Below are 20,568 nucleotides of genomic sequence, written 5' to 3'. Positions count from 1 at the left end.
AATCAACAACGGATATTACTTAGCCCGTTCGGCATTTTAATGTTTAGCCTTACCTATCAAATGGTTCAGTAATCACACCTTATTCTCAGTTTCCCACACATTTCCAGACTTTTTTGTAATTAAAGAGTCTAAAATATTTGCACACCAAATATGCACGGCCGACAACATTAATTAGAAAACAAACTCATTGCGAGAAAAGAACTACCCGAGAAACCAGGTAAACAGAAGAGGTTTTTCTCAGGGGCTGACCAGGTTGCAATAAAGTGTAGACAATGGAAGGTAACTTAATATCAGCCATTTCGTTTTGTTTGTTCTTGTGGTTTGGAGGCGCTATCTGCTTAATAAACCACAGTCCATTAGATCTGTTTCAAGCAGTCAAACATTACCGCCAACAGTAAACACTTCACGCCTGAAATGTTTACTTTGCACAACGGTCAATCGCTGAGGAAAAACGCAAACAAAAGCAGAGGGCGCTCTTCATTAAACTAAGACATAGGTCCTTTCCAATACTCGACTTAGGCTCCGTCTGAGGCTTTGTTCCCAAAACCAATCCCCGATTGTGGGCCTGAAGCGTTTCAATTAAATTGGATTACTGTAATTTCTGGCTCATTTGCATCTTATTTGATGTTTTGTGGCACTATTAGACTAATTACTGCGCTTACAGCTTCAAAGTCAGCTGGTTGAAAAACAGGTGAAGCCTGAGACGGCGCCGAAGTTGAGTATTGGAAAATGGCCTGATTTTGTGGCAGATGCAATTACAACAGATGGCGCTCTTGAAATACAGGTTTATAAAACAGCATTGCACCTTGGTATCACCATGCAGTATTTATTTCTTAAACATCTTGTAGTTACTTTCATTACAAAAATAAGAGTATGATACACGAAAAGATTAGGTTTTTAAGGTTTGTAAAAATACCTCCAAAGATAATTTTTAGTCACATCCACTTTCGTCTTGGCATGTTTTAAGGAGGCTTCAGACTTTGTCATGCAGAGTAATGAAATCTGCCCCATGATGTATTCCGTGAAAATCCATTGACATAATTTTGAAACAAAACGGTTTAAAAGCTTTCTTTAACCGATTTTCAAAATAATTATGAATTTTTACAAGTCTTTACCCACAGACATGAATGAGTACTAAAACTATCAATATACAATTGAAAAAAAAGTAAATTATAACCTGCTGATCTGGATTAGACTGGAACAGAACCAAAATGGCCACAGCTGAAGGGAACAGGGAAGGATTTAATCAAATGAATGCTAAAATCACTTTGAAGCAAAATATGAAACAGCGAGAACCCCCCCCCCACCTTTGTGTTGGTCATTGTTTGATCGGAATCTCAGGAATTCTTTACAGACTTCTAGGGGGGATGTGTCAGGTAACAATAGTCTAGAGTGTGTATAGGGATTGGACAGGTAAGGGGGTTCCCCTCCGTCCCATATCTTGCCTGGTATACTAAAACCACTCCCAAGGAATCATGGTTAAATAACACTGCTGTTGATATGAATAGAAATGACAACTTGATGAAAATAGAAGACACAATTTACCACTGCTAGAAACGTTCTACACCCTTAGAAATTTATGCAGCAATGACGATTACTTGCTTTGTCAAAATTGGAACGGTTGTCTTACTCTAACCTTGACATCCAAGGGTGGAGGGGGGAGAGGAAATGGGGCCATGTGTTCCCCCCCAAAAAATGAGGATTTTTGTTTTAATCAACAAGAGTTAAGATATTAAGAATCTTAAATGGGGGTTATTTTGTATGGAAAGAGCCACTTTGATCTGGAAATCCAGGAAGCTGTTTCTGAACAGGGGCACTTCATTGTGACTTGCTGGGATCAGTTAATGCAGAAGTGCACTGAGGGTGCTGCTTACTTGGTTTGCCACCCCCCTAACATTTGGGTCTGGATCCATCTTTGTTGACATCTGATACTCAAACTTGGTCAATGAATCAAAGAGTTGGTACTCTCATGTTCAAGGCTTCACCAATGTACACTGCCCGACAGTTACTGCTTTTGATTTATTGTCTATGTTCAAATGACAGTGACTGAGGTAGCTTTGTATGAATAAATCACATTACCTAACTACAACTCAAGTTGCTTCACTGTTACCTCATGTAACATCAGGTACCTCATAACCCTTTGTTGTAACTGACTGTCTTCTCCGATGTTGCTGCTTGGATTTCAGGTTCCAGCTTTGAGGTTGAAACCTAAACCCAAAAGATGACAAGAAGATGTAAATGGCAGAAATGCAGTTGCTATCTAGATCAGAAATCAGTTCCTGAATTTTAGGCATCCCAAGTCATCTTGGCTACCATCCAAATGACAGTGATAAATTCCTGCCACAAATTCCATATTAAAACACACTTTTAGGGTTAGCAGGTCTAGTCATGATCCATTTCTGACTTCAAGGGAATTCTGAGACAAAGACTAAGGTATTACATGCTACTGGTTTTCTGTGACATCAAAGATCGCCAGGTTTGAATCTAAGAAAATGTGAAGTTGTTTTTTCTTACCGTTGAGAACTGTGGAAAGAGACTGATAGCCAAAGGCAGAGCAAAGGCAAAGGCACTGGTACAAACAACGACTTGTAGAGGAAAATGGAAGCGAGGAAAACGCTTCAAGAAATGAGTCCTGTCAATAGGATGATAAACAGGACATCTTTTAGATGACAAATGATGCCCAACGTACATGATGAAAACACAACTACAAGAAGAAACCTACTGTGGAAATTAAAACTCAACCCAATCATGTGAACAATTAAAAGTAGTCTGGCTTAAGATACTACAAACTGTCTGACAACAGCTTTGTGTGACCAGTCTGTACAGATCAATATCTACAACAGTCCATAATCAGAAAGCTGCTTGATTCAAACCCCCCTCCATTTTTTATGTGAGATATTCACACAAGCGAGCAAGAAGTCAGAAGGTCAAATCCTACTTGAGATAAACTTTGAATAACACCTTCCTAAATTTTCTCATAAAGCACTTTGCATCACATTGGCACAAAGACATTATCCAAATTTGTCAATTAAGAGAAATACAACAAATTAATAGGCACTATTGAAATCTTACTTGTTTTCAATGAAAGTCATGATGACAGGTGGAATGAGTAAGATAGGAGCTGGCATGGCTATTCTGGTTACTGCTGTTTCTTTCAAAGCCTGTTGTTAGAAGCAAGGAATAAAGACATTTGATTCTTGTAAGTTCCCTCCAGCAAAAACAACTATAACCAAAGTATTCTATCATTCTGCAAAATCCAGGAAAATTACTTCCCTCAAACAGACAGGAAATCAGTTTTAGATGAGTTTTTACCATTTTTGCAGCAATCTTTGAAGATCCAACTACATTTCCCTTAGAGTCAACAACATCGATGCCGTCATACAATTCAGTGAATCTCATCAGAACCACATTGCAGACATTAGCTGAAGCTGAAAAATGAAGATTGAATGAAGGCCAAAATGATAAAAAGTTGTGGAAGAACCCAAAGCAATGGGACAAGTCAAGAAACAGTTGAACTCAAGGTTGATAGTATAAGATTGAATCTCTAGAGACTTACCGACGGCTGGGAATGGAACAAATCTCTGTATGACCATCCTGGTGGTAGGACTAAAGTTGGTGGCTTTCTTCAATAAGATACTCAACCCTGCCTTTTGATAGAAAGAAAACAAACAAATCAAATCAACATTGGAAGCAGACCAGTGGGAGGGCGATATTATTGGCCATCTGCTGTCACTGGCATGGGGGGGGGTTGCAAAGTCTACCCCTCAAAACCCCTCACATCTCAGGGATGGTGGTGTCCTTCAAATGAAAACTGTATTTTGTTCACAGGATAAAAAGCACCACTCCAATGAGCTAAGGACGTTGTCTTCTACATTGTAACTTACTGAATTAAAACATTAAATGTGGAAAATAAACTCAATTTAAAAACACACTAACCAGGAACCTTTCCCAAAACTCCAGACTTCAACACTACAGAAATATTTCATGGTTATTCTTCGTACATTTAAAATATTCAAGGGGCATCAAGCCGAGTGGAAAGAAATGGAAGCTGATCTCAACTTTCCTCTAGAAAGGTCCTTTGGAACTTCCTGGTGGATTTTGCATGATCTGGGAGGGTTCATAAAACTTACTGCGATAGAACAAGCAATGGTGACTGCTCCAACATATCCCATTACAAAACGCTCTGTGGGTGTCACCTACAATTGAGAACAGAGGTTTCTGAATACATTGTAGCCAAGTGATTGCTGAAAAATTAAAGATCTCCAAGTGTCAATTTTAGGGAACCCAAAGACAGTTAACTGAAAGTTTGAGTTAATGTATCTTACTTGACAAACTTGCTCCTACTTGCCAAAGCGTGAGGATTTATGCTCACACTGCCTTCAATACTGCCTTTGAATCAACATGATACACTTTACCGGCATAAAGGCTTCAGCATGCGTAAAAGACCAAGTTTCTGGTAGCAAAAAGTGATTGTGTTCAGTAGCATCAAGTCACTAAGCCTTAGGCTGCATCTTAAAGTCGTGGGTGTGGCTAGAAACAACACAAATACATATGGAAGCCAGTGGCTAGGGGCTAGCAGTCACTTCCTATAGATACGTGCAACTCCTAGCCCCAACCAGTTGATTTGGACATGACTCTAGCTTCATATCAACACTTTCACTGATCACAACCTACCTTTGTGGCATTACGGTTAGCATAGTTGAAACAGGCATTGTGACTCTGATTTATCCACTGTGAAAATAAAGTGACGTAGATGAAATTTACTGGCTTAAAGATTCAAAACACTGATTACGAATCAATGCTTGTCAAAAAAATTAATAGTGCGGTAAGATTTTGAAATTCACTTGGTTTGACAGGTAATAAATCGACTGTTGATAAAATGGACTGCTATCATCTACAGACTAGCCAAATCTAGGCACAGGTCCGAGCTTTGTCAAATCTAAGCTACAGACAGTGCTCAAGTTAAGTCTAATCTTGAGTCTATTGTTCCAAAGAGGCAACAATCTCCCCAGCTAGGACATATCTTATATGTGCACCAGTTCTATGCATTGTGAACAGAGATTCCTTAGCAGGTGTGCATAGGGGTGGAGGAGTCATGTATGTTTTATGCATCTTCTCACCTGCCAAAAGAGCGTTGAGGCCAGGGTTGGATTTGGCAGTAACATGCCAACTACTGCGATTGTACCAAAAGGAACAACACCTGCCAAACAGAGAATAAAAAGGAGACTAAAATGAATACTTAATGTCACCTTGTTGAGTAGAAGGGATGCAAAACTCTACATTACCTGTAGCATGTAGTGGGAAAACCAACTGCCAATTCTGTCCATTGGTGTTTGTCCAAGGTAACAGGTGACGTTCAACTTCATGTAATTCTATTTTTTTCCTCTCATTTGATTGCAAATGATTTAAATTTGAATTTTTTTTCAAGTGAATAACAGTTCTATACATACCTGACATCCTCAACGGCATAAAGATCTTCTTCTCTGTGTCCGGATGGAAAACTGCCTAGAATTCAAACACAAATTCAGTCTTGACAATTATCTGAAATGAACGTTTAACAGTTGGATAGGATAGCAAATGTTGTGGCTATGACTAGACACAGCATATATTCCTGTAGAAGCCGTTCACTAGTGGCTACAGGGCCTTCCCATTGATATGTATATGATAGTTGTAGCCATAGCCTGTTGATTTCGACTCAGTCTTATTATGAATGATGGCTTGGCTGTTTTAGGATTTGAAGTAGTTGCATTATTTTAAACACATCAGCTGATAAGAGACCCACACCTGTTTCAGCTTCTGTGCCTCCCAGAGTTGTTTGTTGGTGATTCCTTCCGGTAATGTCCCATTCTTAAAGTGGTCCAATAATTTGACGGCATCATCTAGTTGCTTCTACAATGGTTAAGAAATTGCGGGAGGAAAAAACCCTGTTACAAACACACTGAAGGACAATGAAATCATCTGTCCTAACAACATATCAAATATTTTGAAAAAAAATTACCTTGGACACAAATAGGGTTCTTGGATCTGTGACATCTAAAAAGTGACGATATCTTCCCCTGAAAGTTTCCTAAAAGGGTAAACAAAGAAATGAATTTCAATATGCACACAGCCTCAAAGGCACAGTGGTGTAGCTACGACTAAATGTCTGGGGGGGCACCTGGGGGTGCACACATTTTTTAGGTCATGAGAATAGAAGCTGTAGATTTGCGTTCAAACAATTTCAAAATACATGAGGCATTTTTTTCATTTTTTATTATTCCTCATTTTATTTCAACCTCCAAGTATAGACACTTCTGAAGTATAACACTGCCAAACTACAACCAAAAGTCTTGCTGAGGGATGAGCTGCATGTAGGCTGCCCTTCATCAATTCATGGATCAGGTCAAATATGGATCATCACAACAAAAAAGACCAGCAGTAACATGTACATATTGAACGTGCAAGCCAATCTGATGCACATGGGTTGGCCATAGCTCCAGCAGACATCTGGACATATGAAAGCCATCTAAACCGAGCTCAGTATGGGTAAAATGCACGAATATGGTGTTTCATAGAGCTGTTAAAACTAGAAATGCTGGAAGATTCGGAACTGCAATTTTTGTGATTTTGTGTCCGTTTCTTACAAATAATGAAATTTTTGTAAATAATGATTTCTCAGGAGGGGGGTGGTGTCGGGACATGCGGGCAGTGGATGCAAATCTGCAACTTCTATTCTCATGGCCTTAACTGAAAGGGGTACCACAAGAAATAATGCAGCTGCATAGCTATATAAACTCAAAGGAGATTATTCACAGATTTCATGGGAGGGGGGTAGGGCACCTGGGGGCACAGGCATCTGCTGGGGTCCCCCCCTCCCACAGTTACGCCACTGCAAAGGCACTACTGATAAGTAATAATGCAGAGCTACAGCTGTCTGGGCTGAATGAAGGACGTAGGGGCACGGTCTGCTATACCTCTGCTTCTGCTTCACACTCCGCAAACATCCTTGGAGGGTTATAAACACGAAGGCGTAGTGTTGGCAGTAGGCAAGAATTTAGACAAGAGGGTGGGCGTGGTTTAAAAGGGCCTTGATATCCAGGGTCAACAAGCAAGATTTGAAAATGTCGACAGTAGAAGCTTCCAAACTGAAGTGAGGGAGTTGGTTCCATTCAAGGACTGAACATGGAATAAGTATTTGTAGCAGTCCTTTTTGGTGTGAAGAGGAATGAATGTGGAGCTTGGTACGCAGCCTCTAGTGAACCTGCTGGGTGTGCTGATGACTTGTATGCTGTTGCTTTAATTTGCTCACTGCAACCGAGGCGTCTCTGCGAAAGTCCCAACATACATGCTGCAGTGGTAATCATGGTAATCTTGGATATGTGGTACATCCATTCAAAGTTGTGTGAAATTACTACTTCCAGGTAAGGCTGGTGTTAAGTAATCTCAAGGGGAACACCATCCATTTTGTAAGGGTGGTGTTTTGTAATCTCATGGGGAACAATATCCATTTTGTAAGGGTGGTGTTTAGTAATCTCAAGGAGAATGCTATCCATTTGTACTTGTATTTAGTGGTAAGACTTGGGACATCTTTTCTGAGTAACTAATGTCACTGATTCTTGATTCTTCTCTCTGATTGGTCAATTGGTGGCTATTCCATATCTCACACTCGAAACTCAAAGGGGCAAAAATAGTGTTGCCGACTATGGGCTTGAAAATCTGAATTGGGGCCTAGGCCTATTATTGACTACAAAGTGGCTATCGTTACGGCAGCCATAACACGTCCCCCATATTCTATTTTTACGGCAATGAACTGCGCAAGTGCGATGACGCAGCTGATCATCACAACGGTTTATACATGTATATTTTAAAATTACATGGATCTCTGAACGCTTGTGGCCGAGTGGTCAAGGCAGAAGGGTTGGAACCACTGGTGTGTGAGTTTGAGTCTGCATTTGGACCATTTTATTTTTTTTCACTTAAATTTCATGTTTTATACCATAATTGTTTTTCTATGTTGGTTTCTAATTGTATAGGCCTAAGCAGGAATCTTTTTTCATTGGAGGCTTTGGAGGATTTTTTTAAAGGGAAATAAAGTCCGAAATCTGCGCTTAAGTTGGCGTGCTTGTGCAGTTGCAGTGTTGTAAAGATAGAAAATGGGAGATGCATTACGGCTGCTGTAACAACAGCCACGGCATATTGACTGAACTCGTATCCCTAATCTTTCCTACATCAAATGTGCCTGAAATTTCATTATTTATGCGCTATGAATATCTCCAACACTGTACAGAAAAATTTTATATTTATCATGTTGCAGCAAAAAAGGAGGAAAACATCCAAATCCCAGGCTGTACAAAGTGAATAGAGAGTTGCCCCTTCGCCCAGATGGGAGTCCATAGGCCTAGCCCAGACCCTAAATAAATGGAACCTCCGACTGCGAGAATAGTGACTTCAACTTCAAGATGTTTTATAAATGGACACCTCTTTTATTCCCCTTTCAGCCTGACCTCTTTAACAACAAACCTCGGAAGCACTCACCTGATTAAATCGCGACCCTTTAAGTTCGAATTTGGGACAGTCCTCTTCGTCAATCTTTCGTGCTGCCAATGCCATTTTATTACTTGAATGTCGGCAAAGATTGCTCTTAATGAGCGCCCTCTCTAGCCAACATGCCAAGGTACAGTCTAGTACCCTGATCCCACCATGTTGTAGAAAGGAATATAATTTGTTTTGATGAGGTGCCATGTTGGCAGAACGTGCGCATTGGGTTGGACGAAAGTTATCGTCTGCTAAGTCTTTGGTTCCTTTCCATTTTTATCAAATTTAGGCGCTTCTTTGTTTTTTGCATGAAGGGAGGAAGATGGCGTATACATTGATCAGGAGGCTAAGGCTTTGATCATTTAGTACCAATGATATTTGCAACAAAAAAAAACTCATATCAGTAAAATTGAAAATACTTGACATAAAATGCAACACATATTCACAAAACATTTCATTTTGCAATGTTTGATGTAATAGTTCAACATACAACTTCAACTTCAGGACATGTTGTTTCCAAGATCAATTGTGTCATCTGTGTAGAATTTCTACAAAGTTTATAATGCTAACAAAAACATGTACAGTGGGATTCTCGCAAAAAGGCACTAGGATGATAACTGGTAGTGTGGTTAGGAGTGAGATTTGGGAGAGAAGGATCCATTTACTAGTTGTACCAATACCTGGGAGTGAATCATCAAAAGGAAAACACAAACAACGACGGCGCACTTTGTAAAACACGGCTAGATTCTGTGGCAGATGCAATGACAACGGACAGCACTTTATACAAGTTTACAAGACTGCACTGCAACTTGATTTCACCATTAATATATTTTTTATTAAATAACTCATAGCTGCTTTTATTATAAAAATAATTTGTTGTAAAATATTACATTTTTTAAAATTTAAATGCTCTAAAAGCTGATTTCTTGTCACATGTCACTTTCGTCTTGGCATATTTTACTACAAAATTTTTGACGCGCAGAGTGATGCAGTATATTCAATGATGTATTGTGTGAAATTCTATAGAATAAATGTTGAAAATAAATGGTTAAAAAAACTGTTCAACTACTGCATAAGTTATAATTTTTTTCAACTCCTAGAGGTGAATAAGTAAAGAAGATCCGCGCACCCTTGAAACAACCTCTTTTGATTCCCATGTGCAAATGAAGTTTTTAAAAATGTTAACAATGCAGAGTATATGAAAATTATCATAATGTGGGTGATAATCTGAATTAACTGATGCAGAACCAAAATGGCAGCAAATACTACTGTGTTAGGTAGCCTTCCTCAGACGACATCTGAATCAACAGTGTCTACATCTAGGTCAACCTCTTTCCCAAGTGCAACTAACCAGGCATGTGGTGACAACAGACGTAGTCCAAACTCTAGAGGACTGTTATCAGCCAGATCTAAATGTTCCAAACTGATATGCACTGCAAATATGCAAAAAGCAAACTCTACATTCACAGATTCCTGCAATATTCCTGTCTGGAAGCAGGTATCGTGGTAAAATGCCTTGCTTAGGAACAGAGCAAGGCGGAATCAACTTTGAGATCATTGTAAGTTACAGAGCGGAATAATAGTAAAATAAATAATAACAGCGAAAGGTTTAACCCAAGGAATGTCAAAATCATTCCCAGGAATCATGATTAAATGAACGACACTACTGTGCATTATGATTAAAAATGACAACTAGATGAAAACCGGAAATACAATTTACCTTTGACAGACACACTCTTCACCCTTAGAATTTTATTGTCTATGTTCAAATGACAGTGACTGAGGTAGCTTTGTATGAATAAATCACATTACCTGACTACAACTCAAGTTGCTTCACTGTTACCTTATGTAACGTCAGGTACCTCATAACCCTTTGTTGTAACTGACTGTCTTCTCCGATGTTGCTGCTTGGATTTCAGGTTCCAGCTTTGAGGTTGAAACCTAAACCCAAAAGATGACAAGAAGATGTAAATGGCAGAAATGCAGTTGCTGTCTAGGTCAGAAATCAGTTCCTGAATTGCCGGCATTTCATCTCATCTTAGCTACCATCTAATGTCAAATGACATCCAAATGACAATGACAAACTCTGCCAAAAATCCACTATCGAACACACTTTAGATTAGCAGGTGTATTCCTGATCTTACTCCATTTGAGAGAGAAAATTCCAATTAAGATTTCAGGGGAATTCTGAGACCAAGACCAAGGTATTGCATGCTACTGGTTTTCTCTGACATCAAAGATCACCAGGTTTGAATCTAAGAAAATATGAAGTTGTTTTTTCTTACCGTTGAGAACTGTGGAAAGAGACTGATAGCCAAAGGCAGAGCAAAGGCAAAGGCACTGGTACAAACAACGACTTGTAGAGGAAAATGGAAGCGAGGAAAACGCTTCAAGAAATGAGTCCTGTCAATAGGATGATAAACAGGACATCTTTTAGATGACAAATGATGCCCAACGTACATGATGAAAACACAACTACAAGAAGAAACCTACTGTGGAAATTAAAACTCAACCCAATCATGTGAACAATTAAAAGTAGTCTGGCTTAAGATACTACAAACTGTCTGACAACAGCTTTGTGTGACCAGTCTGTACAGATCAATATCTACAACAGTCTATCATCAGAAAGCTGCTTGATTCAAACCCCCCTCCATTTTTTATGTGAGATATTCACACAAGCGAGCAAGAAGTCAGAAGGTCAAATCCTACTTGAGATAAACTTTGAATAACACCTTCCTAAATTTTCTCATAAAGCACTTTGCATCACATTGGCACAAAGACATTATCCAAATTTGTCAATTAAGAGAAATACAACAAATTAATAGGCACTATTGAAATCTTACTTGTTTTCAATGAAAGTCATGATGACAGGTGGAATGAGTAAGATAGGAGCTGGCATAGCTATTCTGGTTACTGCTGTTTCTTTCAAAGCCTGTTGTTAGAAGCAAGGAATAGAGACATTTGATTCCTATAAGTTCCCTCCAGCAAAAAGAACTATAACCAAAGTATTCTATCATTCTGCAAAATCCAGGAAAATTGCTTCCCTCAAACGGACAGGAAATCAGTTTTAGATGAGTTTTTACCATTTTTGCAGCAATCTTGGAAGATCCAACTACATTTCCCTTAGAGTCAACAACATCGATGCCGTCATACAATTCAGTGAATCTCATCAGAACCACATTGCAGACATTAGCTGAAGCTGAAAAATGAAGATTGAATGAAGGCCAAAATGATAAAAAGTTGTGGAAGAACCCAAAGCAATGGGACAAGTCAAGAAACAGTTGAACTCAAGGTTGATAGTATAAGATTGAATCTCTAGAGACTTACCGACGGCTGGGAATGGAACAAATCTCTGTATGACCATCCTGGTGGTAGGACTAAAGTTGGTCGCTTTCTTCAATAAGATACTCAGCCCTGCCTTTTGATAGAAAGAAAACAAACAAATCAAATCAACATTGGAAGCAGACCAGTGGGAGGGCGATATTATTGGCCATCTGCTGTCACTGGCATGGGGGGGGGGTTGCAAAGTCTACCCCTCAAAACCCCTCACATCTCAGGGATGGTGGTGTCCTTCAAATGAAAACTGTATTTTGTTCACAGGATAAAAAGCACCACTCCAATGAGCCAAGGACGTTGTCTTCTACATTGTAACTTACTGAATTAAAACATTAAATGTGGAAAATAAACTCAATTTAAAACACACTAACCAGGAACCTTTCCCAAAACTCCAGACTTCAACACTACAGAAATATTTCATGGTTATTCTTCGTACATTTAAAATATTCAAGGGGCATCAAGCCGAGTGGAAAGAAATGGAAGCTGATCTCAACTTTCCTCTAGAAAGGTCCTTTGGAACTTCCTGGTGGATTTTGCATGATCTGGGAGGGTTCATAAAACTTACTGCGATAGAACAAGCAATGGTGACTGCTCCAACATATCCCATTACAAAACGCTCTGTGGGTGTCACCTACAATTGAGAACAGAGGTTTCTGAATACATTGTAGCCAAGTGATTCCTGAAAAATTAAAGATCTCCATGTGTCAATTTTAGGGAACCCAAAGACAGTTAACTGAAAGTTTGAGTTAATGTATCTTACTTGACAAACTTGCTCCTACTTGCCAAAGTGTGAGGATTTATGCTCACACTGCCTTTAACACTGCCTTTGAATTCAACATGATACACTTTCCTGATATAAAGGCTTCAGCATGCGTAAAAGACCAAGTTTCTGGTAGCAAAAAGTGATTGTGTTCAGTAGCATCAAGTCACTAGGCCTTAGGCTGCATCCTAAAGTCGTGCATGTGGCTAGAAACAACACAAATACATATGGAAGCCAGTGGCTAGGGGCTAGCAGTCACTTCCCATAGATAAGTGCAACTCCTAGCCCTAACCAGTTGATTTGGACATGACTCTAGCTTCATATCAACAATTTCACTGATTACAACTTACCTTTGTGGCATTACGGTTAGCATAGTTGAAACAGGCATTGTGACTCTGATTTATCGACTGTAAAAATAAAGTGACGTAGATGAAATTTACTGGCTTAAAGATTCAAAACATTGATTATGAATCAATGCTTGTCAGATAAAATGAATACTACGGTAAGATTTTGAAATTCACTTAGTTTGATAGGTAATACGTCAACTGTTGATAAAATGGACTGCTATCATCTCTAGACTAGCCAAATCTAGGCACAGGTCTGAGCTTAGTCAAATATAAGCTACAGACAGTGCTCAAGTTAAGTCTAATCTTGAGCCTACTGTTCCAAAGAAGCAACAATCTCCTTAACAGGGGACATGCCTTATGCCTGCACTTATTCCATGCATTTGTCATTGTGTAAACAGGTGATTTCAGAAATCTATTGCGTATTCGCATGGACGTTAGGTACACAGAACCATTGGCATCCCATTGTCACCAAAGCCTCTCTGCTGTCCACAGGCTAAATGTCCTAGACTTGACTTTAAAACTGGAACAAAGCATAACACTACAATCGTGTGCAGGTGTGTGGGGGCTGGAGGGAGTGAGATATGTTGATTGCATCTCCTCACCTGCCAGAAGAGAGTTGAAGCCAGGGTTGGGTTTGGCAGTAACATGCCAACAACGGAGACTGTACCAAAGGGAACAAAACCTGTAAAATATAATCAGAAAAGGGAGTAGTATATACTTAGAACTTGTTAAAGAAAGGGGACGCACAAATTCTGGGTGAATAATGACAACCATTTGTACATTTTGTGAAATGGTGTGCACTTTTTCCAAGGCAACATGCAAGATTCAACTTCATGAAATTCACAGTTTTTCCCTTCTTTTGGTTGCGCATGATTGAAGTTTGAATTTTTTTTTGTGAATAACAATGATTCTTAATGTCACAAAGAAAGACATTCTGAATATACCTGACATCCTCAACGGCATGAAGATCTTCTTCTCTGTGTCCGGATGGAAAACTGCCTAGAATTCAAACACAAATTCAGTCTTGACAATTATCTGAAATGAACGTTTAACAGTTGGATAGGATAGCAAATGTTGTGGCTATGACTAGACAAGGCATATATTCATGTAGAAGCCATTCACTCGTGGCTACAGGGCCTTCCCATTGATATGTATATGATAGTTGTAGCCATAGCCTGTTGATTTCGACTCAATCTTATTATGAATGATGGCTTGGCTGTTTTAGGATTTGAAGTAGTTGCATTATTTTAAACACAGCAGCTGATAAAAGACCCACACCTGTTTCAGCTTCTGTGCCTCCCAGAGTTGTTTGTTGGTGATTCCTTCCGGTAATGTCCCATTCTTAAAGTGGTCCAATAATTTGACGGCATCATCTAGTTGTTTCTACAATGGTTAAGAAGTGGGAGAAGGAAAAAAACAAAATTGTTACAAACTCTTTTAAAGGCAACGAAGTAAACTGCCCTTACCACACATCAAATATTATAAAACGAAAAACAAAAATTACCTTAGACACAAACAGGGTTCTTGGATCTGTGACATCTAAAAAGTGACGATATCTGCCCCTGAAAGTTTCCTGAAAGAGTAAACAAAGAAATGGATTTCAATACGCACATTACATGTATGGGCCTGTATGACTAAGGCTTTCCAGGTAGGCAAATAAACCTTGTAGTACTTCTTATATTTAAAACTTGCCCATGAAAAAGGGACATGAACAGAGCGAACAACACTGGAAATTGCAGGATCGTCCTATTCAGGGAATTTAGTTATGTTGCTTTTTATCTTCAAATAGAATGCAGCACGATAATGTTACTTTTCTCCATTATGTACATATACATTATGTTATTACACCCTGTGATGACAAGTCATTGCAGACATATGACGATGGAACCAGGCAGATTTCCAATGTCAAGGTAAACTACCTGGGATGGTAACTTTCTTCTGCTGTGCTACACTTTACGATACATAACCAACATTAAGGCATCTGATTACTGAATTTTTCCCTTAGTCTCATTTCGCTTGACCCCCCCCCCCCCGAAGTTCCCGGCACTGGTACCCACAACTGCGCCAAATTGACCCCCGGTCCACCCAAACAGCAAGGAACGTGACGCGGCCTGCAAAATTATATCCGATCTAGCCAGGGGCACTGCACTGCCTGTGTTTTCAAATCGCTTCGCACACGGCACCTCATTTTATCTTCCTTTCAGTCTGGCTTCCTCAAGACATAGTAAAACAAACACAGGAGGCCCTCACCTGATTAAATCGTGACCCTTTCAGCTGAAATTTAGGCCAGTCTTCGTCAATCTTGCTTATTGCCATTTTTCTAACCTGACGTGACTCGGCGATATCAGCAGATTACCAGATCATCGATATTGGATGCATGTGTATGGGGCAAGTAAAAAGCGCCCTCTCTAGTTCACTTTTTGTGGTAAAGTCTAGTACCGAGACCTGCAAAATGTTGTAAAAAGGTAGACAATTTATTAAGGTAGGGGAGCCATGTTGGAAGAAATAGTACGCATTTTGGTTTGGTGAAAATTGGCCGTCTCCCATTTTTTTTAGTTATTTTTCATTTTATGAAGTATACGATGCTGTTTGTTCTAGCGTCAAGGGAGGGAGATTACGTGTCTATCGACCTGTGATCGTTTTGTTCCTAAAGAAATTTGAGACGAAAATACACGTCAGTAAAAGTACTTCACTTGTCATCATGGACATGCTTGTTCAACATAGGGGGTAGAACTTCCAAGTAGGCTCAGACAAGATGTTTCCAACCGTCTCCCTGTTCCAACATGTCCAAATCAAAATGTGCCATCTTTCCAGAATTTTGGAAGACGTTCAGGCTTTAGATTAAGCACATTCAGCCGAAAGCATTTTTTGTTTCACTTTTCTTTTGCTTTTAGTCTTGAGAAACAAATGTCATTGTCCTGACAACATGCCTGATATCTGGATATATTGATCCGACTCAAATTTTGAAATAGCAGAGTCAGTCAGATTGTTGTCTTAACATTGGATAAACATGGCTGAGCATGTTGTAGCCAAAAAAAATTTTGATGATGATGGGAAAACAAGATGCGTAAGTCTTGACAATTGAAATTACTCCATCAGAAATGTTACCAGGAATGTAAGATTAGGTGTGCCAAACCGTCATTACTAGCCCATGCATGCCAGGAACATCAAGACGATAAAAATTTGGCTTATATAACACGAGTACTAACTGGGTACTCCTGGGCCCAGTACTAACTGGGTACTCCTGGGTCCAGTACTAACTGGGTACTTCCTGGGTCCAGTACTAACTGGGTACTCCTGGGTCCAGTACTAACTGGGTACTCCCGGGTCCAGTACTAACTGGGTACTCCTGCTCCGTTGATCCTTTCCTTACCCAACCACCTGTTCTTTTCTTCCTTCAACAGGTCTAATTGTTTTCTTTTGTGTTTTCTGGGTTGGCTGCAAGGTGACTATTTACTGAAGACATCATGAGTGAAATATTCAGAGGAAGAATAAAAGGTAAATTCAAAAACTTAAAAAAAAGATTTTGTTTAAAAACTCTTCAAATCCCATTTCAACTTGTGATTTAGAATTTATTTTTATATGTAACTATGGGAAACTTCTGAGGTGCTCGGTGACAGCAAACACAGGTCTTTTCTGTCATTTGTGTCATTTTGAACATGAGGAAAATGAGAAGAATAATTTATGCTTGCTGACATCGAGCATTCTAAGAAGTCTCCCACTAGCTATATGGAAAGATTCAGATTTGTTGTTTTGATATTTAGATAATTCATTTTATAGTATTATTTCAGTTTATCTTTACCCCATATGACATATTTTCAAAATATCAAGGAAAGTGATAACAGAACATTTTCCATCTTTACAGCAAAGAATTCAGCCTGCATATTTTCTTTTGTAGAGATTGTGCGTGGGTCAGACTTGACCCTGCTGTCTTCCAAGAAGATCAGAGAACAGTTGGAGCAAGAATTCAAGACAGACTTGTCCAAAAGGTCAGAGGTTATTGCTTCTAGGGCAACCAATTTGATTTGAGATCCTAGAACCTATTTTCAGAAATCAGAATGACCACAGAGGACACTGAGAAATTGGGAAAGAATCTCTTTCATCTGTTTACTTTGTTCACAAAAACAAAAGTCCATTTTTTTGGATGAAGGTTGGTTATGTTTGTATCAAATTCTGTTTGCAATGACTAGGAAGAAAGAAATTGATGACATCGTGATGGGCCTCTTGGTGTCTGAGAGTCAGAACGAAGAATCCCAGAATTCACCAGATGAAGATGACGAAGATGAAGTTGACAGTGACAATCCTGTCACATTGAACTCACAGCCACAAAAGGTATTCTACTAGTTTGGTAACAAACACTTATGTTATAAAATGGTAGACACAGGCATGCAACGTCTCCTCCGATCAGCGGATTTCCTCATTGTTCACTTCATACTCATGCCATTGAAAATTGATAAACATTGTACATAGTCTTGTAAAGATTGGAGTTTTCCACGCTTTTTTGTCAAAGTCCAAGTTGTATGCCTGTAGAAAACCACAGTAAAGACAAGTTTGCCTTGCCTAGCTCCTTAAGATGTACTGTTTTGTTTTTCAATTTTGTACTCGCAATGCATTTTATTGTTTTCCTGAGCTAAGCTACTGATTTAGCAGTTGATACTGACCAGTCAATGACAGATGTTAACAAGCTGAACCAATATGTAGTGCTCTTGACAAAAAACATTTTTACATTTCTACAGCGAAAACAACATGCCACAAACACCACGAAAGGCAAGAAATCAAAGACAGATTTGTCTAATGAGGAGACAGAGACAATGTCTAAAGATGAGGAACTTGCTCGGAAACTGCAGGGTGAATCTCGGTCAAGAACGAGAAGAAAGCAGGTGAAAGGTCCGAGGAAAAAGGAATCAAGAAAGACACCAACAAAGAAAGACAGTAAGTCATCCTCCTCTTGAAGCCATTGGAAAAATAGTGACAGACATAAAACACTGAAAAGCTACATCTCTTATTTTCACCAGGCTTGTACCAGAAGGAGATGGTTCTGTCACATGAGTTAGCAGATATCATGGGAGTGAATACGGTAAGATTTGTAGAACTGGCAAGATTAATTCTAACTGTATTATGAAGCCAAAACTTGCAGTTATAAGAAACTGCAAGGATCAGCCGTTTGGCTTCGAAAAATGTGGAGTTTTATCAAACCAGGAAATTTGTGTCAGGCAGTGGAGGACATTGTAATAGGAATGACCCCATGGACTTACAACCTGGTCAAATTAGGAGCAAACCTTCCTCCTACAGGGAAAACCTTGGGATACAGGGTGCTCAGATTTGGAGATATTTACCTATGCATGCACAAGATAATTCACCTAGGACCAGGAAACAAACACTACTCATTTCCTGCAGGAATGTTTCTCAGGTCTCAACAGAGCCTTTTGTAAAGGAATACAAACGTTTTGAATTTTGGACGCCGCCTTATAAGGACTTAAGCACACAATTTGTTAAAATTCATCAATGTTCTCGACGGGTTGTACAAATGAACGTTGAATTGATTTGCATTTTTCCTGATTTTTTCATCTGCAGATGCCAAGGGCAAAAGTTGTACAGAGAATGTGGCAGATCATTAAAGAGCGGAACCTCAGTGTGAGTTGAATGACAAAACATTTTCAGAACTAAGTACCTTTTCTTAAGCTTTAATTTTTGGGAGTGAAGGAAGGTGTGCTTGGACAGACTACTCTGAAAATGTGTCAACGGAGGTATGTGTGCGGAGTGTAATACCTGAATTGATAGCTTAATACTGATGGCTTATTCAGGTGACACATCCTGGAAAATCATACTTGACTTTGTTGATTTTCAGGACCCTGCCAACAAACAGTACCACATCTGTGATGATCAACTCATGAAGGTATTTGGTAAGTTGTCAAAACCCTCAGCACAGATTACATCTATTCTAGCAGTATTCTTATATTGTCAGAAAACCTTTTGGTGGCTGAGAGTTGGGGGAGCTTAGGTTAGATTGATGCCTGTCTCTTGACTATAACAACTTCCTGCCGGGGCAGTTATCAATGTTGATGATGCAGGGCCGGAATATTTATCTTTTTTTTCTGTTTTCAAAATTCTTTAAAAATTTCTATCTTCATTTACTGGACACTTACAAACACGTGAAGGACTGTCTGGTGGTCCCTCTAGCCTGACAGACAAAATCTATTGACGCCTGAGTATTTCAGCCAGGCCTGCAGCCTTGTAAAAAGAGCCCAGATTGTGCGCTGTTATGTAACTTTCTTTTGTTCACGAACCTGGCTCAGTGCACTGCTGACCTCTTTTCAATAGGGGCCAAACTAGCATGCAGCAGTGCTGTGTGGCTCAGCGCTGCAGTGGTGGAGAGCTTTTGTCCCAGGTGGTAATCCGCTCACTCTAAATGCCCCAAACCGTGGTATACTGTTTCAAAACAAGGCTGGATTATCTCCACTATTGAGAGTGAAAAATGTTGGTAATGCCCAGCAGCCTGGTCTTTTGTTCCAAGTACGGTCTTTTGTCACAAGGCCCTGTTCCCTTTATCCGAGTTCAGAGACCCCGGCCACGCATGTAAAGCATACGTGTCCGGATTTGGAATCCCCGGCAGGAAGTGGATAATAATGTGGTTTGGTTGACATCCACAACTTATGACTTTATGCTGATTAAACATTGCAATCTGCTCCAAGGCAGTACTCGGTGTCTGGGCTAGTTACTCTACATCAATATTCATTGGATCTGTCTGTTGGAATGTATAAAAAACAGAGTACCTAGAGAAAATCTGAACAGGCTTTGAGGAAATCATATTGATGGGGAAATTGATGTTTCAAACAAGGAGATTAACATACAGAGATCCCACGTGTACAACCTCAGTATATTTTCAAACTACCAGGTGTGCTGGTAGGTATTGGTAGAAATGTCAGTCATGTGTCAGAAATTCTCCAAACAAAACCCCGACAAGAGGCAATAAATATTTGTGTTTCAGTGGTAGCATTGAACAGCTACCGAGATCTTATTACTCTGCCTAGCACGCATGAACGAACAATAGCAACAACAATCTGCCATTACAGTGCTGCCAGGTTTTCAGAGAGTTGAGTTCAACCTTGACCAGTTTTATAGGATTTGCAGGTAGTACAAAAAAGTAACGAGATCTCTGAGCCTACCACTATCTCTTGTTCTGGAAAACAATCATTTGCAGTAGGAAATCATTAAATGACAAAGGAAAGGCATGAATAAATTGTCTGGCGGTCACCCAAGAAATGAAATTCTCACTGAAATGTATGACAAAATAGTTGCAAAAATCGGAGTTATGACCGTCTGATGAATATAGGCATAAGAAGGCACTTACAAAGAGCCCTGATCTGGACCAAGAGAGAGAGATCTGGACCAAGAGAGAGAGAGATCTGGACCAAGAGAGAGAGATCTGGACCAAGAGAGAGAGATCTGGACCAAGAGAGAGAGAGATCTGGACCAATAGAGAGAGAGATCTGGACCAAGAGAGAGAGATCTGGACCAAGAGAGAGAGATCTGGACCAAGAGAGAGAGATCTGGACCAAGAGAGAGAGATCTGGACCAAGAGAGAGAGAGATCTGGACCAAGAGAGAGAGA

General features: G+C 39.6%; 3 protein-coding genes across 11 annotated transcripts in view; 1 reads left to right on the top strand and 2 right to left on the bottom strand.

The window, feature by feature from the left end:
* The window catches only part of sfxn5 (sideroflexin 5), a 54,994-nt gene that overhangs the window by 32,535 nt on the left and 1,891 nt on the right, over positions 1-20,568 (bottom strand). Inside the window, exons 2-14 of one of the 4 annotated variants that reach the window (XR_015427541.1) lie at positions 15,208-15,402; positions 14,462-14,530; positions 14,236-14,340; positions 13,902-13,956; positions 13,560-13,639; positions 12,961-13,017; positions 12,416-12,481; positions 11,842-11,932; positions 11,598-11,713; positions 11,358-11,446; positions 10,800-10,917; positions 10,327-10,455; positions 9,324-9,947 (exon numbers count right to left, since the gene is read on the bottom strand). Coding sequence is in view for 2 of the 4 variants with exons in the window: in XM_087145150.1 (XP_087001276.1) it covers positions 10,378-10,455; positions 10,800-10,917; positions 11,358-11,446; positions 11,598-11,713; positions 11,842-11,932; positions 12,416-12,481; positions 12,961-13,017; positions 13,560-13,639; positions 13,902-13,956; positions 14,236-14,340; positions 14,462-14,530; positions 15,208-15,273 (990 nt within the window). In the remaining 2 variants the exon portion in view is untranslated. Of the gene's footprint in view, positions 1-9,323; positions 10,456-10,799; positions 10,918-11,357; positions 11,447-11,597; positions 11,714-11,841; positions 11,933-12,415; positions 12,482-12,960; positions 13,018-13,559; positions 13,640-13,901; positions 13,957-14,235; positions 14,341-14,461; positions 14,531-15,207; positions 15,403-20,568 lie in introns of those variants that run through there. The other 3 variants (XM_087145150.1, XR_015427542.1, XM_087145149.1) reach the window with 3 other exon arrangements.
* On the bottom strand, positions 786-8,634 carry LOC110973833 (sideroflexin-5-like). The gene is made up of 12 exons (XM_087145148.1): positions 8,515-8,634; positions 5,999-6,067; positions 5,785-5,889; positions 5,451-5,505; positions 5,121-5,200; positions 4,675-4,731; positions 4,131-4,196; positions 3,557-3,647; positions 3,313-3,428; positions 3,073-3,161; positions 2,515-2,632; positions 786-2,208 (listed from the first exon to the last, which is right to left on the bottom strand). The coding sequence occupies exons 1-12, from the start codon at positions 8,587-8,589 to the stop codon at positions 2,131-2,133; spliced, it is 999 nt and encodes a 332-aa protein (XP_087001274.1). The 5' UTR covers positions 8,590-8,634; the 3' UTR covers positions 786-2,130.
* The window catches only part of LOC110973831 (uncharacterized), a 15,393-nt gene continuing 10,270 nt past the window's right edge, over positions 15,446-20,568 (top strand). For 2 of the 6 annotated variants that reach the window (XM_022224968.2, XM_022224969.2), the window contains exons 1-8: positions 15,446-15,631; positions 16,362-16,455; positions 16,856-16,946; positions 17,148-17,289; positions 17,694-17,889; positions 17,973-18,034; positions 18,532-18,591; positions 18,806-18,860. In XM_022224968.2, coding sequence (XP_022080660.2) covers positions 16,425-16,455; positions 16,856-16,946; positions 17,148-17,289; positions 17,694-17,889; positions 17,973-18,034; positions 18,532-18,591; positions 18,806-18,860 — 637 coding nt within the window. In that variant the 5' untranslated portion in view covers positions 15,446-15,631; positions 16,362-16,424. Of the gene's footprint in view, positions 15,698-16,361; positions 16,456-16,855; positions 16,947-17,147; positions 17,290-17,693; positions 17,890-17,972; positions 18,035-18,531; positions 18,592-18,805; positions 18,861-20,568 lie in introns of all 6 variants that reach the window. The other 4 variants (XM_087145151.1, XM_022224970.2, XM_022224971.2 and 1 more) reach the window with 4 other exon arrangements.

This window comes from Acanthaster planci, linkage group LG13, assembly GCF_054643075.1.
Source record: "Acanthaster planci isolate LZ-2023a linkage group LG13, COTS_SCS, whole genome shotgun sequence".
Lineage (NCBI taxonomy): Eukaryota > Metazoa > Echinodermata > Asteroidea > Valvatida > Acanthasteridae > Acanthaster > Acanthaster planci.
The sequence above is the reverse complement of the archived record's forward strand: the minus strand, read 5'-3'. Positions and strand labels throughout refer to the sequence as shown.